The sequence below is a fragment of the Oncorhynchus clarkii genome, chromosome 21 (assembly GCF_045791955.1).
Source record: "Oncorhynchus clarkii lewisi isolate Uvic-CL-2024 chromosome 21, UVic_Ocla_1.0, whole genome shotgun sequence".
Taxonomy (NCBI): domain Eukaryota; kingdom Metazoa; phylum Chordata; class Actinopteri; order Salmoniformes; family Salmonidae; genus Oncorhynchus; species Oncorhynchus clarkii.
This window is the reverse complement of record NC_092167.1, coordinates 23,396,450-23,414,812: the sequence shown is the minus strand read 5'-3', so window position 1 is coordinate 23,414,812 and position 18,363 is coordinate 23,396,450. Positions and strand designations below refer to the sequence as shown.

At 42.3% G+C, this 18,363-nt stretch overlaps 1 protein-coding gene across 1 annotated transcript; it reads left to right on the top strand.

Moving 5' to 3' along the window:
* Positions 1-2,029: 2,029 nt before the first annotated feature.
* Positions 2,030-6,343, top strand: LOC139378772 (serine/threonine-protein kinase pim-3-like). The gene is made up of 6 exons (XM_071121263.1): positions 2,030-2,503; positions 2,814-2,923; positions 3,070-3,120; positions 3,236-3,599; positions 4,492-4,668; positions 4,855-6,343. The coding sequence occupies exons 1-6, from the start codon at positions 2,422-2,424 to the stop codon at positions 5,049-5,051; spliced, it is 981 nt and encodes a 326-aa protein (XP_070977364.1). The 5' UTR covers positions 2,030-2,421; the 3' UTR covers positions 5,052-6,343.
* The last annotated feature ends 12,020 nt before the right edge of the window (positions 6,344-18,363 follow it).

Sequence of the window (18,363 nt, the reverse complement as noted above, 5' to 3'; positions counted from 1 at the left end):
GTATAAATTTACCAATTCGGCCACTTTAGGTACATTTGGGCAAATCATGAGGGACACCTGGGTGACTTCATACTAAATGTCATGTAGCTTGCTCATTCTTGAAGTTATCAGTCTTGTGGACACCATCTAAATCACCTCCAGCTTCCTAGCTGAATGTGTGGGTTTTCTTTTTCATGTCACAGATGATGCAACAAAAATAAAAAACATATATTTTACCAGATCTATTGTGTTATAGTCTACTATATTCCTTTCAGGTTTCCATAAACTTCAAAGTGTTTCCTATCAAATGGTACCAAGAACATGCATACAGGCAGTTAGATTTGGGTATGTCATTTTAGGCAAAAATTGGAAAAAAAGGGGCTAATCCTTAAGAGGTTTTAAGAGGTATCTTTACTTTTACGCAAGTATGACACTTGGGTACTTTTTCCACCACTGACTATTGGGTTTCACCAAAATTATGTTTTAATGTTACAGAGGCATATCCACTATCTCTAGGAACAATATTTTAGATTTGTTGGGTCAATTGTGTCCTTCGCTATCAAATAAGCGTTGAAACACATTTTTATCCTGGGTCTGAGGATGTCTGCCTGTAGAAGTGGGAGATTACTTTATAGCCTATACTCTTACGTGACTGCGTCGTCTAGAAAGGACTACAATGGCAGCCCAAATGCGGAAAATGGGAGACCCTGAATAAAAGCAAGTTTTAGAAGCTTATTTGATAGTGAAGGACACATTAAATCCAATGAATCTTAAGTATTGTTCCTATAGATACTGGATATGCCCATGTAAGGTTAAAACAGTATTTTGGTGAAACCGAATATTTTAGATTTGGCTGATCAAAGATGCCAGGCTATGAAAGCTCCAGCAATGAGCCAGCTGTCAAAACAACGGCCGTGTTCGAGAGGATCAAACGCGCAATCTATCGAGGGTAAAGTGTGATTGACTGACAATTACAAATAAAGTGTGATTGACTGACAATTACAAATAATAATGAGTCGTTATTTATGATTTATGATGCAAGGTGATTTGTCGATAGTCAGTCGGCCTGCAGTCGTTTTGATGCTCTCGAACACGACCAATAGCTCTTTGCAGGACGACGTTAACTGGTATCTAGACTTTAAAACCCTGGTGAAATGCTGTGAAAAGAGTGGGCTTGTTTGAGTGGTAAACCTGAAGCAACCCACTGCAGAAGAAAGTTGAGTGAAGTCGAGGGAGGTGCATCTACTACAGCCAAAGGTCAGACACCGATGTGGTTTTCCAACAACAAGGCTCAGTTTAGGAAAGGTTTTATTTGTTAAGTCGAAATAGACATGTCTATAACACCCATATCACACACTCCCAAACGGTAAAATCAATTTGGGCGAGAGAGACTCAAATGATTGTAACATAAAGCTAGCTCGCTAAACAGTGCATTATTTTTGGCAATTTACAGCAAGGTTAGTTACGAAGAATAACAGCTGGTTCCACATGAATCGCGAAAATGTGCATCCCGTTTCAGTAACGTATTTGGTCCCATTCGCCTGGGTAAAACTGCATGACTTTTGATCACATGGTTGTTGTAAAGTCCATGTAGTCGCATGTTGGACAACTTTTATCCCCATTGTGAAACACTTTGAAAGGCGGCGATCCACTCGAACGCTCAGTGTTTCCCAGAGGAAGTGGCGTCTCGGAATTCGCACGTGGCGTGCGCGCAAATCACCTCTTTATGATAATGAGCATTTGATTGGTCCAAATCGAAAACATGGTAAATATATATACCATCTTATTGGTTGAGTTCTCCAGTTCTCTTGTAAACACAGCGCAAAACCTCCAGACAAGAGATCCTTGGGCGTCTCGTACTATGAGAAAGTAGTTCGTGTATACATATCCTTATATCAGATAAATTACACAATGTTTATTTTTTTAATATATATATTGTATGAATCATCATATTAAATATCTACATTTCAATTAATTATTGCCGGATATTAAAACAAATTCCAGTAAAATACCGAGTAGTCTTTCGGGGCGGAGGGATATAACCATCCTCCACTCGTCCAAAAATATTGGCGTTATAGAAAAGGTAGGGAAAGACCGTGCCAGAGCTCAAATCCGTTCCGTGATATCAACACAGTCCCTTGGATTTCTTACAAACTTCTTCGATTGCAGTTAACAGCTCTGCAAGTGTCCTTTCTTCAGTACTTCAAGAAAACTGTAATCTTCCAAGTGCAGAAATCAAGATACAGGATTCTCTTTGTACGCGGCGTTTATAATCTGGAAAAGATAGAGGCGGCATTGTATTTGAGTCACGGCGACGGGCGGGTGGGGTTGGCACACTGGAGTTATTAGCTAGCGTTAGCCTTTTCAATCATATTTCTATAGGATTGGATCGGGATCTACCTTTTCAGATAAACAAGGATTTCGTCTGTCTTCCGTTTGAATATGTTGCTGTCAAAGTTTGGCTCATTCTCACACATTTGCAACCCCTCGAGCATGGACCCGGTGAAAATACAGCTCCAGCCAGGTATGATTCGAACCCGCTGTCATTCTTCGTACATTGCCAGAAATACTGTTGCACTGTTTAGTGAAGTAGCTTTATATTGCAATCATTAATGCGTCCAATAGTTAGTAAAATACAATTATTTAATTAACTCTAAAATCCTGTGCGTTGAATTATTTAAATGGCTTCGTGCGGTGGATATGCACGCCAACGGTGATTTATTAACAAACATAGCTAATATTAGTTAGTAACTTGTCTGGAAAGTCTAGTCAACGGCTGCGACTCGAGTGGCTATCGTTTATTCTTATCTGCTCTCAATTTGATGTTTCTTCAGTTAAAGTGGAAAAGGAACCGTTCGAAAAGGTTTACAAGGTGGGATCCGTGCTCGGCAGCGGTGGCTTCGGCACAGTCTATGCCGGTAGTCGGCTCTCCGATGACGCACCGGTAAGAATAGGAATGCTTTGATCTCGGCACATGGCGCCATCAAGGCATCTATCTCATGGTTATTGACTAATTTAGTTGTTGCTACAATGTATGTCTTCACGTCTGGCTACAATGTATCTAATATGTATTTTTAACCCCGAAATTAGGTCGCAGTTAAACACGTGCAGAAGGAGCGGGTGACCGAATGGGGTACTATTGTAAGTATCACCACTCCGGTTTGTTTTGGTTTTTCACCCATGCTAGTTGTCGTTGTTTGATATTTGAATCGATTCTAGGTCACTCAACTAATTTGTGATTCATATTTTCTTACAGAATGGTGTGATCGTGCCTTTGGAGATTATTTTATTGAAGAAAGTCAGTTCGTCGTTTCGAGGGGTTATACAACTCCTGGATTGGTATGAGCGACCAGACGGCTGGTTGATTGTCATGGAACGACCGGAGCTGGTTAAGGATCTTTTCGATTTCATAACTGAGAAGGGCGCTTTGGACGAGGAGACTGCGAAGGGATTTTTCCGTCAGGTTTTGGAGTCTGTCCGCCACTGCTACAGCAGCGGAGTAGTTCACAGAGATATCAAAGATGAAAATCTGCTTGTAGACCTACGCACTGGGGACCTCACGCTTATTGACTTTGGTTCAGGGGCGATTCTCAAGGACACAGTCTATACTGACTTTGACGGTACGCACCCTACCCTTCCTCGGTGCTTTGGCCAGCAGTGGCCCCATTGTATTTTATGGTTTTGTTTTTGAAGGTGCATGATAGTCTGCACTGACCCTTGACTTGCTTTCAGCTATATTTGTTTGACTCCAGCTATTTTTGACTTTTAGGTTTACCCTTATTAGATTTGAAGTCTTTTTGGCTTTAGTATAGATAGCTACTATTATTAGATCATCAGCTGGTCATTTCTCCCCCCCCTGTATTGGCGGGTGTGTCCACACAACGCTGTGAAGCAGTGGTTTGTTTTTGGTACCTCATGAAGTGTTTTCCTCAGGTGGTAACGTTATCAGCCATGTTCATTTTGTTGTCCTTATGTAGTTATTTATTACATTATCTCATATTAGTCAATAATATAACACACTAGTGTAGTAAAATAGGTTATTGTTATATGTTGATCATTGCCTGTTATGTTACAAGAAACGCACATTTCAAAGCCTAGGTAATGGCTATTGGGTCAGCTGCCACGTAACATCTGTTTGTTGTGAAACCTGAGCTTGGGCTGATTCATGTCACGTGATAGCTCGCATTGCACTCAAGTTTTTTTTTTTTTTTTGGTATCCAAGTTACTCATGCTGAGTTGTGGAAAAGAAAAGGGCATTATAATGACAGTATAAGTCCTTGTTTGCATGGAATTACACTTGCCTTGTTCAGCCTTTATAGAGACATTATGACTTTTAAAAAAAAATGTATATCAATTTATGTCTTACAAAATCCTACAGTATTGCAATATAGTCCTGTTATTGTCACATGAAATGCCCCAAATAAACTGTTTGATGTTTATTATAGAAGTAAACATCACTATTATAGAAGTAAAACATCACTAATGAGCCTTTCCCCCCTTTTTCTCCTCCAGGTACAAGAGTATATAGCCCGCCAGAGTGGATTCGCTTCCATAGATACCACGGGCGCTCGGCTACGATGTGGTCGCTAGGGGTGCTTCTGTATGACATGGTCTGTGGAGACATCCCCTTTGAGCAAGATGAGGAAATCCTCCAGGGGAGACTGTACTTCAGGAGGAGAGTGTCTAATGGTGTGTACTACCTCCAATATACAATCTACAATAATTCACAAATTTCTAATCTTAAAACATATTTCTAAACACTCATTTCTTTTTTATTTTCTTGTGTGTTCCTATACACCTCTATCTCCCTCTTGAGATTCTCCCACAAAATAAAATACTCATTCATGTTTTCCCCTTTCCTCTCCCTCCTTCCAGAGTGCCAGCAGCTGATCAAGTGGTGCCTGTCGTTACGGCCCTCAGATAGGCCTACTCTGGAACAGATCCTGGACCACCCTTGGATGCGCTTGGCTGGGGAAGTGTCGATATCCTCCAAGACGGAGGATGGGGACATCCGGCTGAGGACCATCAACACGGACATATCTAGCACAAGCTCCAGCAAGGAGAGCCTATGAAAGAGGGGATGAGAGGAAATAATGGACATGTTAACTGTACTTAAAGGGCTCTTATGCCCCACCATGGCTTGGGCAGGCAGAAAACATTTTTTTTTTGTATGGAATTATTATAATTTATTACAGTTTGTTCTTCCTTTTGATCTTTTATTTTTATACCTCATTAATTGTTTCCTAATGTGGGACATTTGCTGTTTGGGGCGGTCTTTACCAGTGACTATTTATTTTGTACTTTTATTATTTTCTAATTTGTTATAACGGTGGGTTTATGCATCTGGTTTAAAGCCCCCTATTCAGACCGACATGGCTGCTCTCATAGAGCTAGGAGAATACTTTATTTTTAAACATTTTGATTTGTAGTGCCTTTTTGAAAGCTGCTTCTCGGGGCTTTTGTCATAATTTTTGTTTTGTTATAACCCTTTCCGGCTGGTTTGTTTGTACGTATTCCACCCTGTCATGATGGAGATGAGTTGTCTTCTTCCATAACAGTGTGGTAAACTACACCACCCAGCATGCTTAGGGATCATAGGAGGGGGGGGGGGTGTGTTGACCATGGAATGCTTGAAACAACTCACTCACACTGCACCCCCTTACTAAGCTGCTCAATCATACTATAGCCTCAGTCATTTGTATTTCTCAAAATTGAATCCTTTCATTTCTGAATGTGTATTAAAACTACATATCTGTGTGTTTAGCCCCTTGGAAATGTATTTTATTTAAATGTATTGCCTTTCCCCCATCTCGTAGCTGGCACTATCACCTGCCCTGAACTGGTGTATCCATGGCTTAAGTGTGAAATGCACAATCAATGCAATATTCATGGGCTATTTTTCAATACAAATATTGTGCAGGTTTTTTTTTCTTCCTATGCTTTTAATTTCTTCAGAACATGTAGACGTTCCACACTCTTGAAGCTTATTTATTTATTGTCGATGTTTAAGAGTGAGAAATCCCAGAGTTTACATATCTTTACATGGCCTTTTGTTTTGCATTCCTGTAATTTTCTTTTACGCAATTTGTTTCGATTGTGGATGGATGCACTTAAGTTGTCTGAAGGGAATAAAACAAGGATTACATTTGGAAGAGCTATGAATGTTATTTAACTTAAAAAATATATATATTATAGTCCTTTCTGTGGTAATGTTGGGTTGAATAGGGCTATTCTAGTTAGTGACTGATGTGGCTTGCCTAGTGTTAGATATTCTCTTTCAGTTTAGCTGTATGACATGAATGATAGAGATCTGGATATATTTTTTTTTATACAAACTTTTCAATTAAATATTTTTGTACATAAATCATGCTTGTCGTCATCTTGACCTACTGGTAAAACTTCCTCAGTCATTGAAACCCTATAAACCAAATAAGGGAGTTTGCATATATACAGTAATACTAGTGATCAAAATGGTTATTACAGCTCCTCTAAAGATGGCTCAATTTACACATTGAGTAAGCATTCCCACACACACTACAGGTAGACGGAATTCATTGCACACTAAGAGTTAAAGTATTGTTCATAAATTTGACCGCTTTAGTTAGACATGACAGAATCAATTAAAATAATGACTACCAAACATTTTCCTCAATTTCATCAGGCATGGACTTAAGGTGTCAAGCATTCCACAGGGATGCTGGCCCATGTTTGTATTTCTATTTATTAAGGATCCCCAGCAGCTACTCTCCTGAGGTTACATACAGTTCATAACACCTTACCCAACACATTCAGTGTGTTCCCTCAGGTCACCACTCCACCACCACATATTTACAATACAACGTCCATGTGCACGTCTGTGCCTGTGTGTGTCTTTTCTCAGTCCCCGCTGTTCCATAAGGTGTATTTTTATCTGTTTTTTAAATGTGATTCTACTGCTTACATCAGTTACCTGATGTGGAATAGAGTTCCATGTAGCCATGGCTCTATGAAGTACTGTGCACCTCCAATAGTCTGTTGACTCCAATGCTTCCCACAGTTGTGTAAAGGTGGCTGGATGTTCTTTGGGTGGTTGCCATTCTTGATACACACAGTTGTTGAGCGTGAAAAACCCAGCAGCGTTGCAGTTCTTGACACAAACTAGTACACAAAGCACCTCCTACTATACCCCGTTCGAAGGCACTTAAATCTTTTGTCTTGTCCATTCACCCTCTGAATGGCACACATACACAATCCATGTCTCAATTGTCTCAAGGCTTAACAATCCTTCTTTAACCTGTCTCCTCCCCTTCATCTACACTGATTGAAGTGGATTTAATAAGTGACATCAATAAGGGATCATAGCTTTCACCTGGATTCACCTGGTCAGTCATGGAAATATGTCATGGTGTTCGTAAAATATTTTGTATACTAAGTGTATGTGACGTGGTTGTATTAGCTGTACACAGAGGACTGGGTAGGAAAGTGACGCAGGAATGTGGCAGGAGCCAGAGACATGCATCATCACACTCGCAACACAACCCTGAACCTAGCTAAAGCTAATTGCTTTTCCATTTTATACTGCCTGCTTCATCTGCATGTCTGCCTGCCATACAATAACAATACCATAAGTCACTCCATTATTGGTGGAGCAGAGCAGTGGGCTGTGAGCAAGTGAGAGAGAGAAAAAGAGGTATGATGGTTGTAATCATCTATAAGTCAGTTTTTCCCAGGATCAAATAATAGGGGATGGAGGCACGAGTGTTGTTGTTGTTGTGGGGAGGTGCTGCCCCCTCTGGTGACTCCCGGCACATGCTCTGTTATGGCACCTCAGCATAGATAATGACCATAGGCCCAGATCTAGGTGCTACCCTTCCTCAAGCTAAACCTTAACTGTTCAAGGTGAAAAATATAACAGATCTTAGTTCAGTGTCTAGGTCAAGTGTCCATGGTTAACCGTTAAAGTGTATCCTAAATATGATATGTAAAGTACATTTTTATAGCTCTCCCTATCTAAAAATCAGACATCAAATCAGAGGCATGCACATACACTTTAATTTCCAATATGACAGCAGGGATATGGACATTTAAAGGTTTTTGCATTGGATAGCTGGTTCCTAAAGCACTTTAAACATACACAAGGATCCACACAGTGATTAAGGAACTCATTTACAGCATGTGCTGAGGAAAAAGGCACGGCTTACCTTTTAATTAGCTATCTTGCCTTGCAAAACTATTCAGACCCCTTGGATTTCGTCATATTTTATTGTTACAAAGTGGTATTAAAATGAATAAAACATTTAGTCAACAATCTGTCAACAAAATACTCACTCTAATGTCAAGTGGAAGAAAAGGGTGATTTAAAAATAATGATGAATAAAAAATGTAATAATTCAAATATATTTGTTGCATAAAGTATTCAGCCCCTTTGTTTAGGCAAGCCTAAATTAGTTCATTAGCAAAAATGTGTCTTAACTGTCTTAACAAATCACATTAAATATACATGGAATCATTTTTTAATTTACATGGAATCATTTTTAAATAACTAACACTTCCTCGATCCCCCATACATTCAACATCTGTAAAGGTCCCTCAGTCAAGTATTGAACTTCAAGATTCAAATACAAAAACCAGCGAGCTTTTCGAAAGCCTCAGAAAAAAACGCAGTGATTTGGTAGATCAAATCAGACATTTAATATCTCTAAGCATGGTCTAGTTGATAATTGTGCTGTTCATTATGTATTAAACAACCCAGAAAAGATACAGTCGTCCTTCTGAACTGAGCTGCAGGACAGGAATGAAACTGATCAGGGATGTTACCATGAGGTCATTGGTGAGCAGTTACAGTGTTCAATGGCTGTGATGGGTGAGAACTAAGGATGCATCAACAACATTGTAGTGACTCCACAATAATTTATGCAACAAGGCACTAAGGTACAGTGCCTTTGGAAAGTATTCAGACACCTTGACTTTTCCACATTTTGATAGTTTACAGCCTTATTCTAAAATAAATCAAATATTTTTTCCCTTCATCAATCTACACACAATAACCCATAATGACAAAGTAAAAACCTGATTTTTAGAAATGTTTGCTATTTTATCAAATATAATAAACTGAAATATGACATTTATATAAGTATTCAGACCCTTTACTCAGTACTTTGTTGAAGCACATTTGGCAGCGATTACAGCCTTGAGTCTTCTTGGGTAGGATGCTACAAGCCTGGAACACCTGTATTTGGGGAGTTACTCCAATTCTTCTCTGCAAATCCTCTCAAGCTCTGTCAGGTTGGAAGGGGAGCTATTTTCAGGTCTCTCCAAAGATGTTCGATTGGGTTCAAGTCTGAGCTCTGGCTGGGCCACTCAAGGACATTCAGATTATTGTCCCGAAGCCAATCCTGCGTTGTCTTGGCTGTGTGCTTAGGGTCATTGTCCTGTTGGAAGGTGAACCTTCACCCCAGTCTGAGGACCGGAGCACTCTGGAGCAGGTTTTCATCAAGTACTTTGCTCCGTTCATCTTTGCCTCGATCCTGACTAGTCTTCCAGTTGCTGCTGCTGAAAAACATCCGCACAGCATGATGCTGCCACCACCATGCTTCACCGTAGGATGGTGGCAGGTTTCCTCCAGACGTGACTTTTGGCATTCAGGTTAAAGAGTTAAATCTTGTTTTTTTTAAGACCAAAGAATCTTGTTTCTCCATGGTCTGAGAGTCCTTTAGATGCCTTTTGGCTAACTCCAAGCCGGCTGTCATGTTCCTTTTACTGAGGAATGGTATCTGTCTGGCTAGTCTACCATAAAAGCCTGATTGGCGGAGTGCTGCAGAGATGGTTGTCCTTCAACAAAGTACTGAGGAAAGGCTCTAATTACTTATATAAATGTTGTTGTTTTTTGTTTTGTTTTCTCCAAAAATGTCTAAAAAGTTGTTTTTGCTTTGTAATTTTGGGGTATTGTGTGTAGTTTGATGAGGAAAAACAAAAAGTTAATCCATTTTGGAATAAGGCTGTAGCTTAAAAAAATGCGGAATAAGTCAAGGAGCCAGAATGCTTTCCAAATGCGCTATATATCAGAATATATAACAATTATGTGGCCATGTAAATTCCTAATTCAGCCTAAATAGATATTGCACATTACATACAGTATAAAACATTTCCTCTGCAATAATCCAGTAACTTATTGTAATTTATTTTACAGTACAGCTACTGTAATCCATTTTACGGTAATCCATATAATGGTACCAACAATGATACTGTAATTTAATTTACAGTATATTATTGGAATAGTGACATATTATACAGTGTTCTTTGCAAGTAAAAATATTGGTTTTAATTGTAACACGAGCGGGCACAGGCATTGTACATTGGTCTTCAAAATAATTGTAATTACAACAAGATATCTTATGTTATATCTCTGACTATCTCTGGATAGTGCCAATACATTACTGAGATATTAACGGTAACTTGATGCCAGAGCAATGAAACAAAATACAATACAGGAAAAGTGACTATTAAACTGTATGAAAACATTTATTACAGTATTTTACTGTAATTACAGGGGATTATCTGTGTTGTTTGTAACTTTATTTTTATTTTTTTACTATTTTTGTACATAATGTTGCCGCTGCCGTCTCTTATGGCCGAAAATAACTTCTAGACATCATGACTGCGATTACTCACCATGGACTAGCAGAATCCTTTTTCTTCTTTCACGACTCTGACGAGCCCGAGGCAGAGGATATACAGCTCCCTCGGGAACAGGCCCAGTGATCTGCGTGAAGAGGAGGCGGAGAAAGAGAGGCCGGAGGGCGGGCTGCCTTCTGAGGAGTAGGAGACGATCGAATAAACCCCCAATCCCCTCAATTCTGCTCGCAAACATGCAATCTTTGGACAATAAAATGGACTAGTTATTGGGAAGATTAAACTACCAACGGGACATTAAAAACTGCAACATCTTATGCTTCACAGTGTCGTGGCTGCGAGAATATCAACATACAGCTGGCTGGTTACACGATGTACCGGCAGGATAGAACAGCGGCGTCTGGTAAGACAAGGGGCGGTGGTCTATGTATTTTTGTAAACAACAGCTGGTGCAAGATATCTAAGGAAGTCTCAAGCCATTGCTTGCCTTAGGTAGAGTATCTCATGATAAGCTGCAGACCACATTACTTACCAAGAGAGTTTTCATCTATATTCTTTGTAGCTGTTTACATACCACCACAGTCAGATGCTGGCACCAAGACAGCATTGAATGAGCTGTATTCCGCCATAAGCAAACAAGAAAATGCTCACCTAGAAGCGGCGCTCCTAGTAGCCAAGGACTTTAACGCAGGGAAACTTAAATCAGTTTTACCTCATTTCTCTCAACATGTTAAACGTGCAACCACAGGGACAATATCTCTGGACCACCTATACTCCACATACAGAGATGCATACAAAGCTCTCCCTCGCCCTCCATTTTTTAAATCTGACCATAAATCTATCCTCCTGATTCCTGCTTACAAGCTAAAATTAAAGCAGGAAGCACCAGTGACTAAATCAATAATAAAGTGGTCAGATGAAACAGATGCTAAGCTACAGGATAGTTTTGCTAGCACAGACTGGAATATGTTCCAGGATTCCTCCAATGGCATTGAGGAGTACACCACATCGGTCATTGGCTTCATCAATAAATGCATCGTCCCCACAGTGACCGTACGTACATACCCCAACCAGAAATCATGGATTACAGGCAGCATCCGCACTGAGCTAAAGGCTAGAGCTGCCGCTTTCAAGGAGTAACTCGGAAGCTTATAAGAAATCCCACTATGCCCTCTGACGAATGATCAAATAGGCAAAGTGTCAATACAGGACTAAGATCGAGTTGTACTACACCGGCTCTGACGCTTGTCGGATGTGGCAGGACCAGCAAACCATTACAGACTACAAAGGGAAGCACAGCCAAGATCTGCCCAGTGACACGAGCCTACCAGACGAGCTAAACTATTTCTATGCTCGCTTCGAGGCAAATAATGCTGAAACATACATGAGAGCACCAGCTGTACTGGAAGACTGTGTGATCACGCTCTCCGCAGCCGATGTGAGTATAGACAGGTTAACATTCACAAGGCCGCAGGGCCAGACGGATTACCAGGACGTGTACTGCGAGTATGCGCTGACCAACTAGCAAGTGTCTTCACTGACATTTTTAACCTCTCCCTGTCCGAGTCTGTAATACCAACATTTTTTAAGCAGACCACCAAAGTGCCTGTGCCCAAGAACACCAAGGTAACCTGCCTAAATTAATACCGACACGTAGCACTCATGTCTGTAGCCATGAGGTGCTTTGAAAGGCTTGTCATGGCTCACATTAACACCATCATCCCAGAAACCCTAGACCCACTCCGATTTTCATATCGCCCCAACAGATCCACAGATGATGCAGTCTTTATTGCAGTCCACACTGCCCTATCCACCTGGACAGAAGGAAAACCTATGTGAGAATGCCTATTGACTACAGCTCAGCGATCAACACCATAGTGCCCTCAAAGCTCATCAATAAGCTAAGGACCCTGGGACTGAACACCTCCCTCTGCAACTTGATCCTGGACTTTGTGACGGCCCGCCCCCAGGTGGTAAGGGTAACAACACATCCGCCATGCTGCTCTTCAACACAGGGGCCCCTCAAGGGTGCATCCTCAGTCCCCTCATGTACTCCCTGTTCACTCATGACTGCATGGCCAGGCACGACTCCGAAACCATCATTACATTTGCAGATGACACAACAGTGGTAGGCCTGATCACCGACAACAACAAGACAGCCTATAGGGAGGTGGTCAGAGACCTGGCCATGTGGTGCCAGGACAACAACCTCTCCCTTAACGTGATCAAGACAAAGGAGATGATTGTGGACTACAGGAAAAAGAGGACCGAGCACTCCCCCATTCCCATCGACGGGACTGCAGTGGAGCAGGCTGAGATCTTCAACAAACTAACATGGTCCATGCACACCATGCTAGTCATGAAGCGGACACGACAAAACCTATTCCCCCTCAAGAGACTGGAAAGATTTGACATGGGTCTTCAGATCCTCAAAAGGTTCTACAGCTGCACCATCGAGAGCATCTTGACTGGTTGCATCACTGCCTGGTATGGCAACTGCTCGGCCTCTGACTGCAAGGCACTACAGAGGGTAGTGCGAACGGCCCAGTACATCACTGGGGCCAAGCTTCCTGCCATCCAGGACCTCTATACCAGGCAGTGTCAGAGGAAGGCCCTGAAAATTGTCAAAGACTCTCTGCTACCACACGGCAAACGGTACCGGAGCACCAAGTCTAGGTCCAAGAGGCTAATAAACAGCTTCTAACCCCAATCCATAAGACTCCTGAACATCTAGTCAAATGGCTACCCAGACTATTCACATTGCCCCCACCCTCCCCTCTCCACACCATTGCCACTCTCTTTTGTCATCTATGCATAGTCACTTTAATTAACTCTACCTACATGTACATGCTACCTCAACTAACCGGCACATTGACTCTATACCGGCACCCCCCTGTATGTATTGTTATTTTTTACTGCTCCTCTTTAATAACTTGTTACTTTTATCTCTTATTCTTATCCATATGTTTTGAAACTGCACTGTCCGTTAAGGGCTCATAAGTAACCATTTCACTGTAAGATCTACACCTGTTGTAGTCGGCGCATGCGACTAATAACATTTGATTTGATTTGATTTTTATATCACCTGCACATCTGGGCTTTATCAAAAGCTCTCAAACTGGCTGTGTTTACAGAGCAAATAGACATGGGTAAATATTCAACCATTAACCCTTGTGTTGTCTTAAGGGTCAAAAATCACCCGCCACTATGTTTAACAGCAGAGAAAACACCCTAAATTATATTTTTTCAACTTGAAATTTGATTACTTTTCCTAGAGTGACCCCAGCATTAGAAAAAGTGAAACATTGCTTTTGTTCATATTTCCATGAAAGCTGTACACCACCAGGGAACAAAGATTGACTTAGGGTAGGGTAGATATAAAAATTTGACCCGGTAGTTCTAAAATCCTTTTTATACAAACACACACACACACACACACACACACACACACACACACACACACACACACACACACACACACACACACACACACACACACACACACACACACACACACTCTCTGTATGTGTGCTTCTGATTGAACTAAAAATTAAAATGTTCTTGAGCAAGTGCAGCATCTCCCCTCTATGACCCCACACATGACTCAAGTTTACAGGCAAAATAAGCAACATTTCAGACAAAATAACAATTTCTTGAAAGCATTGTTTACTAATGGGGAATACAGACAGAGGATATAAAGGTGCTGCAGATGACAGTCCCCCCAGATCTCTCTGCTGAAGCCATGAGTGCCAAGGACATTCAGAGAGTTGTTCGGAAGCCACTCCTGTTTTGTCTTGGCTGTGTGCTTAGGGTCATTGTTCTGTTGGAAGGTGAACCTTTGCCCCAGTCTGAGGTCCTGAGCACTCTGGAGCCGGTTTTCAACAAGGATCTCTCTGTACTTTGCTCCATTCATCTTTACCGGAGTCGTCTCCCAGTCCTTGCCGCTGAAAAACATCCCCACAGCATGATGCTGCCACCACCATGCTTCACCGTAGGGATGGTGCCAGGTTTCCTCCAGACATGACGCTTGGCATTCAGGCCAAGCGAGCTGTGATGTGCCTTTAACTGAGGAGTGGCTTCCGTCTGGCCACTCTACCATAAAGGCCTGATTCTTGGAGTGCTGCAGAGATGGTTGTCCTTCTGAAAGGTTCTCCCATCTCCACAGAGGAACTCCGGAGCTTTGTCAGATTGACCATCTGGTTCTTGGTCACCACCCTGACCAAGGCCCTTCTCCCCCGATTTCTCAGTTTGGCTGGGCGGACAGCTCTAGGAAGAGTCTTGGTGGTTCCTAACTTCTTCCATTGAAGAATGATGGAGGCCATTGTGTTCTTGGGGACCTTCAATGCTGCAGACCTTTTTTGGTACCCTTTCCCAGATCTGAGCCTTGCCACAATCCTGTCTCAGAGCACTACGGATAATTCCTTTAACTTCATGGTTTGGTTATTGTTCTGACATGCACTGTCAACTGTGGGACCTTATATAGACAGGTGTGTGCCTTTCTAAACCTATGAAAGGAGTGATTGCTGGTGTGGCTTTAAGTGTTGAGGTGGAGCAACTTAAATGAAAAATTCCCTATGTCTGTGAAGCCCGTCATTTGGTGCGACACAGAACTGGTGGCAGGCATGGTGAAACTGAGAAGACATTGGCTGTCCTTTTGAGTTTTGAAGCAGAGTCTTTACCTGATAAAGTCATGTTAGGATATGTCATTTTTCCAATGAGAGCTTTTGTGCAGATCCCACTAAGGTGTTTCAGACTATGGTCATGTTGCAGTAGTGTGTAGGAGGGAGATGAATAGATGTGAGAAGTGTGTTGGAGGGCATGGACAAAGGAATGTGTAGCATCGGTGGGAAACAAATTTCATGTCAATTCTGGGGGTGCCCATGTTGCTGGGGATCAGAACTGTCCAGTGCGATGGACAGGTTGAAATTGCCAGAGTCAGAGTAGAACAGAAGGTGTCATTTTCTGAGACATTGAAGAGAGTAGAGGATGATGGGTCAAAAGGGTGAGTAGTAGACCTAGAGTACAATACAGAGTGATACGAATTTGTGCTTTGGGTAAGGTTGGCTGGGCCTGCAGAGGGGAGGAAGGACAACCTGAGGAGCAAGCAGACACAATAGGGAGCCCTAGACCCGGAGGTCAATGGTGGCATTCCCCTGTGTTCTGCTCAGTCCGGGTGAAGGTTAGATGTTTGGTCCCTCCTCCATGCTTTGTCTGGTGCTCCGGCCATGATTGTGAGTCATAGGGTGGCGCACAATTGGCCCAGTGTCGACTGGGTTTGGCTGGGGTAGGCTGTCATTGTGAATTAAGAATTTGTTCTTAACTGACTTGCCTAGTTAAATAAAGGTTCAATTAAAAATAAAACAATTAGAGGGAGGTAGAGAGAAATAGAGAGTGAGAAGGGGGAGTAGAGAATGTGTCCATGGTATTGGTCTGGGCGGTTTACATGTTGATGTCCTTTCATCTTGCCACCCCCCATACTGCCCTCATCTGGTCCGGGTCTTTGTGGAAGTCTGTGATGGCGTGATCCCTGAGAAGGATAGGGATCCTCCTCCTCAGGGTTCTGGGGATGGGGGTGACAAAGTACAGTTCGAAGTAGCTGGCTTTACTGTCTGTCTTCTGGATGTAGGAGATCAATCTGTATAGACCATGTGCCCTATTGATGTTAAAACTTCTTCAGGCTAGGGTTTATTTTTCTCCACTTCCTGTCTGACTGACTTTCCCAAAGTAAACTGCCTCTTACTCAGGCCCAGAAGCCAGGATATGCATATAATTAGTATTATTGGATAGAAAACACTTTGAAGTTTGTAGAAATGTTAAAATAATGAATGAGACTATAACACAATTGATATGGTGGGAGAAAATCCAAAGAAAAACCAACCAGATTTTGTTTTTGAGAGCCCATGCTCTTACAATGGAAAGCATAGGGGTATATGCAATTCCAGCTCCCAGATTACAATTCCTATGGCTTACACTAGATGGCAACAGTCTTTGTTCAAAGTTTCAGGCTTGTTTCTTCCCAAACGAGGAAGAATTTTGAGTTTTAGGACTGGGAGTCAGAGTTGGAAATCAGTCTATGCGCTCAACAAAGCGGACGCACACCTGCTAATTTTGCTTTCCTATTGAATATTTTAGGGTACCTGAGGATTAAATATAAATGTATTTTGACTTGTTTTAACAAAGTTTAGCGGGAGCTCTTTGGATTCCTTTCTCTGCATGTTGAACAAGTGGATTACTCAAATCAATGGTGCCAACTAAACAGACCTTTTGCGATATAAAGAAGGATTTTATCTAACAAAACGACAAATACATGTTGTAGCTGGGACCCTTTGGATTGCAAATCAGAGCAAGATTTTCAAAAAGTAAATGAATATTTAAATCGCTATTTGTGATTTTATGAAGCCTGTGCCGGTGGAAAAATATGTTGATGTGGGGCGCAGTTCTCAAACAATCGCATGTGATGCTTTCGCTGTAAAGCCTATTGTAACTCGGACAATGAAGTTAGGTGAACAATAATTTTTAAGGATGCCTGGGACCACCTTCCCCCCCATTCTCAACTGCTTTGTACAAGGTTTTGTGCTTGAGTCATTTCATCTGGCTTCCACAGACAAAGGTGAACATCATGCATTCGATCTTCTTGCTGGTTGCACTGTATGGGGAAACGCCTGCCTAGGTACAGGAGAATGGTGAGAACGATTGCCTTCAGGACCAGGATCTTACCCGTCATTGTAAGGGATTGTGCGCTCCATTCACAGATCTTCTGTTGGATGTGGCACATGGTCTTCTCCCAATTTAAGGAGCCACCTCTATCCCTCTGGACGGTGACCACCAGCAGCTTGATGGTCTCTGTTTTGACAGGGAAAGAGGTGGTGAGAGATTTATGCCAGTCCTGTGAGAGGAACAGTTCACTCTGACCCCTGTTGACGAGGGTGCCAGTGGCTGCACAGTAGTCGTTTACCACCTTTGTTGCCATGGCGATGGAGTGACTATCTGTGCAGACTATGGTGATGTCGTCCATGTATGCCACCACTTTGAGCCTCCCCCCTGGGCCCCTGGTAGCCCGAGATTTCTGGTGTTGACCTGATCTTTTGGAGTAATGGCTCTGGGTAGATGACGTACAGCAGAGGGGCTAGGGGGCAACCTTGGCATATGCCGGATCTGTTGGGGAATGGGTCTGTGAGAGTGTTCTTTAACAGAACTCTGCTTGTGATATTTTCGTAGCAGTGTTCGGACCAGTGGATGATGTGTTGGGGAAAGTTAATCTGGTTAGCACCCTCTGGAGGAAGCCATAGCTATACCCGTCAAAAGCCTTCTCCTGGTCTAGGCTGAGAAGGCCCAAATGGGACATCCCCTCCAGGGATTGCAGGATGAGATCTTTCACCAGGAGCAGGTTGTCATTGATGGACCTATCAAGGATGCTGCTGGTCTGGTGTGGGGCTATTACTGAGGAGGGGTGTGTCTGGAACCATTTGGTGAGGGCCTTGGTCATGATTTTGTAGTCGACGGAGAGGAGGTTGATGGGGGCGACAGTTCGGAGGTTCTTGAGGTCCTCTTTCTTGGGGATAAGAGACGGAAAGGGAACGAGAATACCTAGTCAGTTGCACAACTGAATGCATTCAACTGAAATGTGTCTTGCGCATTGAACCCAACCCCTCTGAATCAGAGAGGTGCTTGGGGCTGCCTTAATCGATGTCCATAACCATACTCTGTCCCATGTACCCACCCTCTTTTCCCTGTATACTGCTCTGAAGACCTCTGCCACGTTGTCCTTGAGGA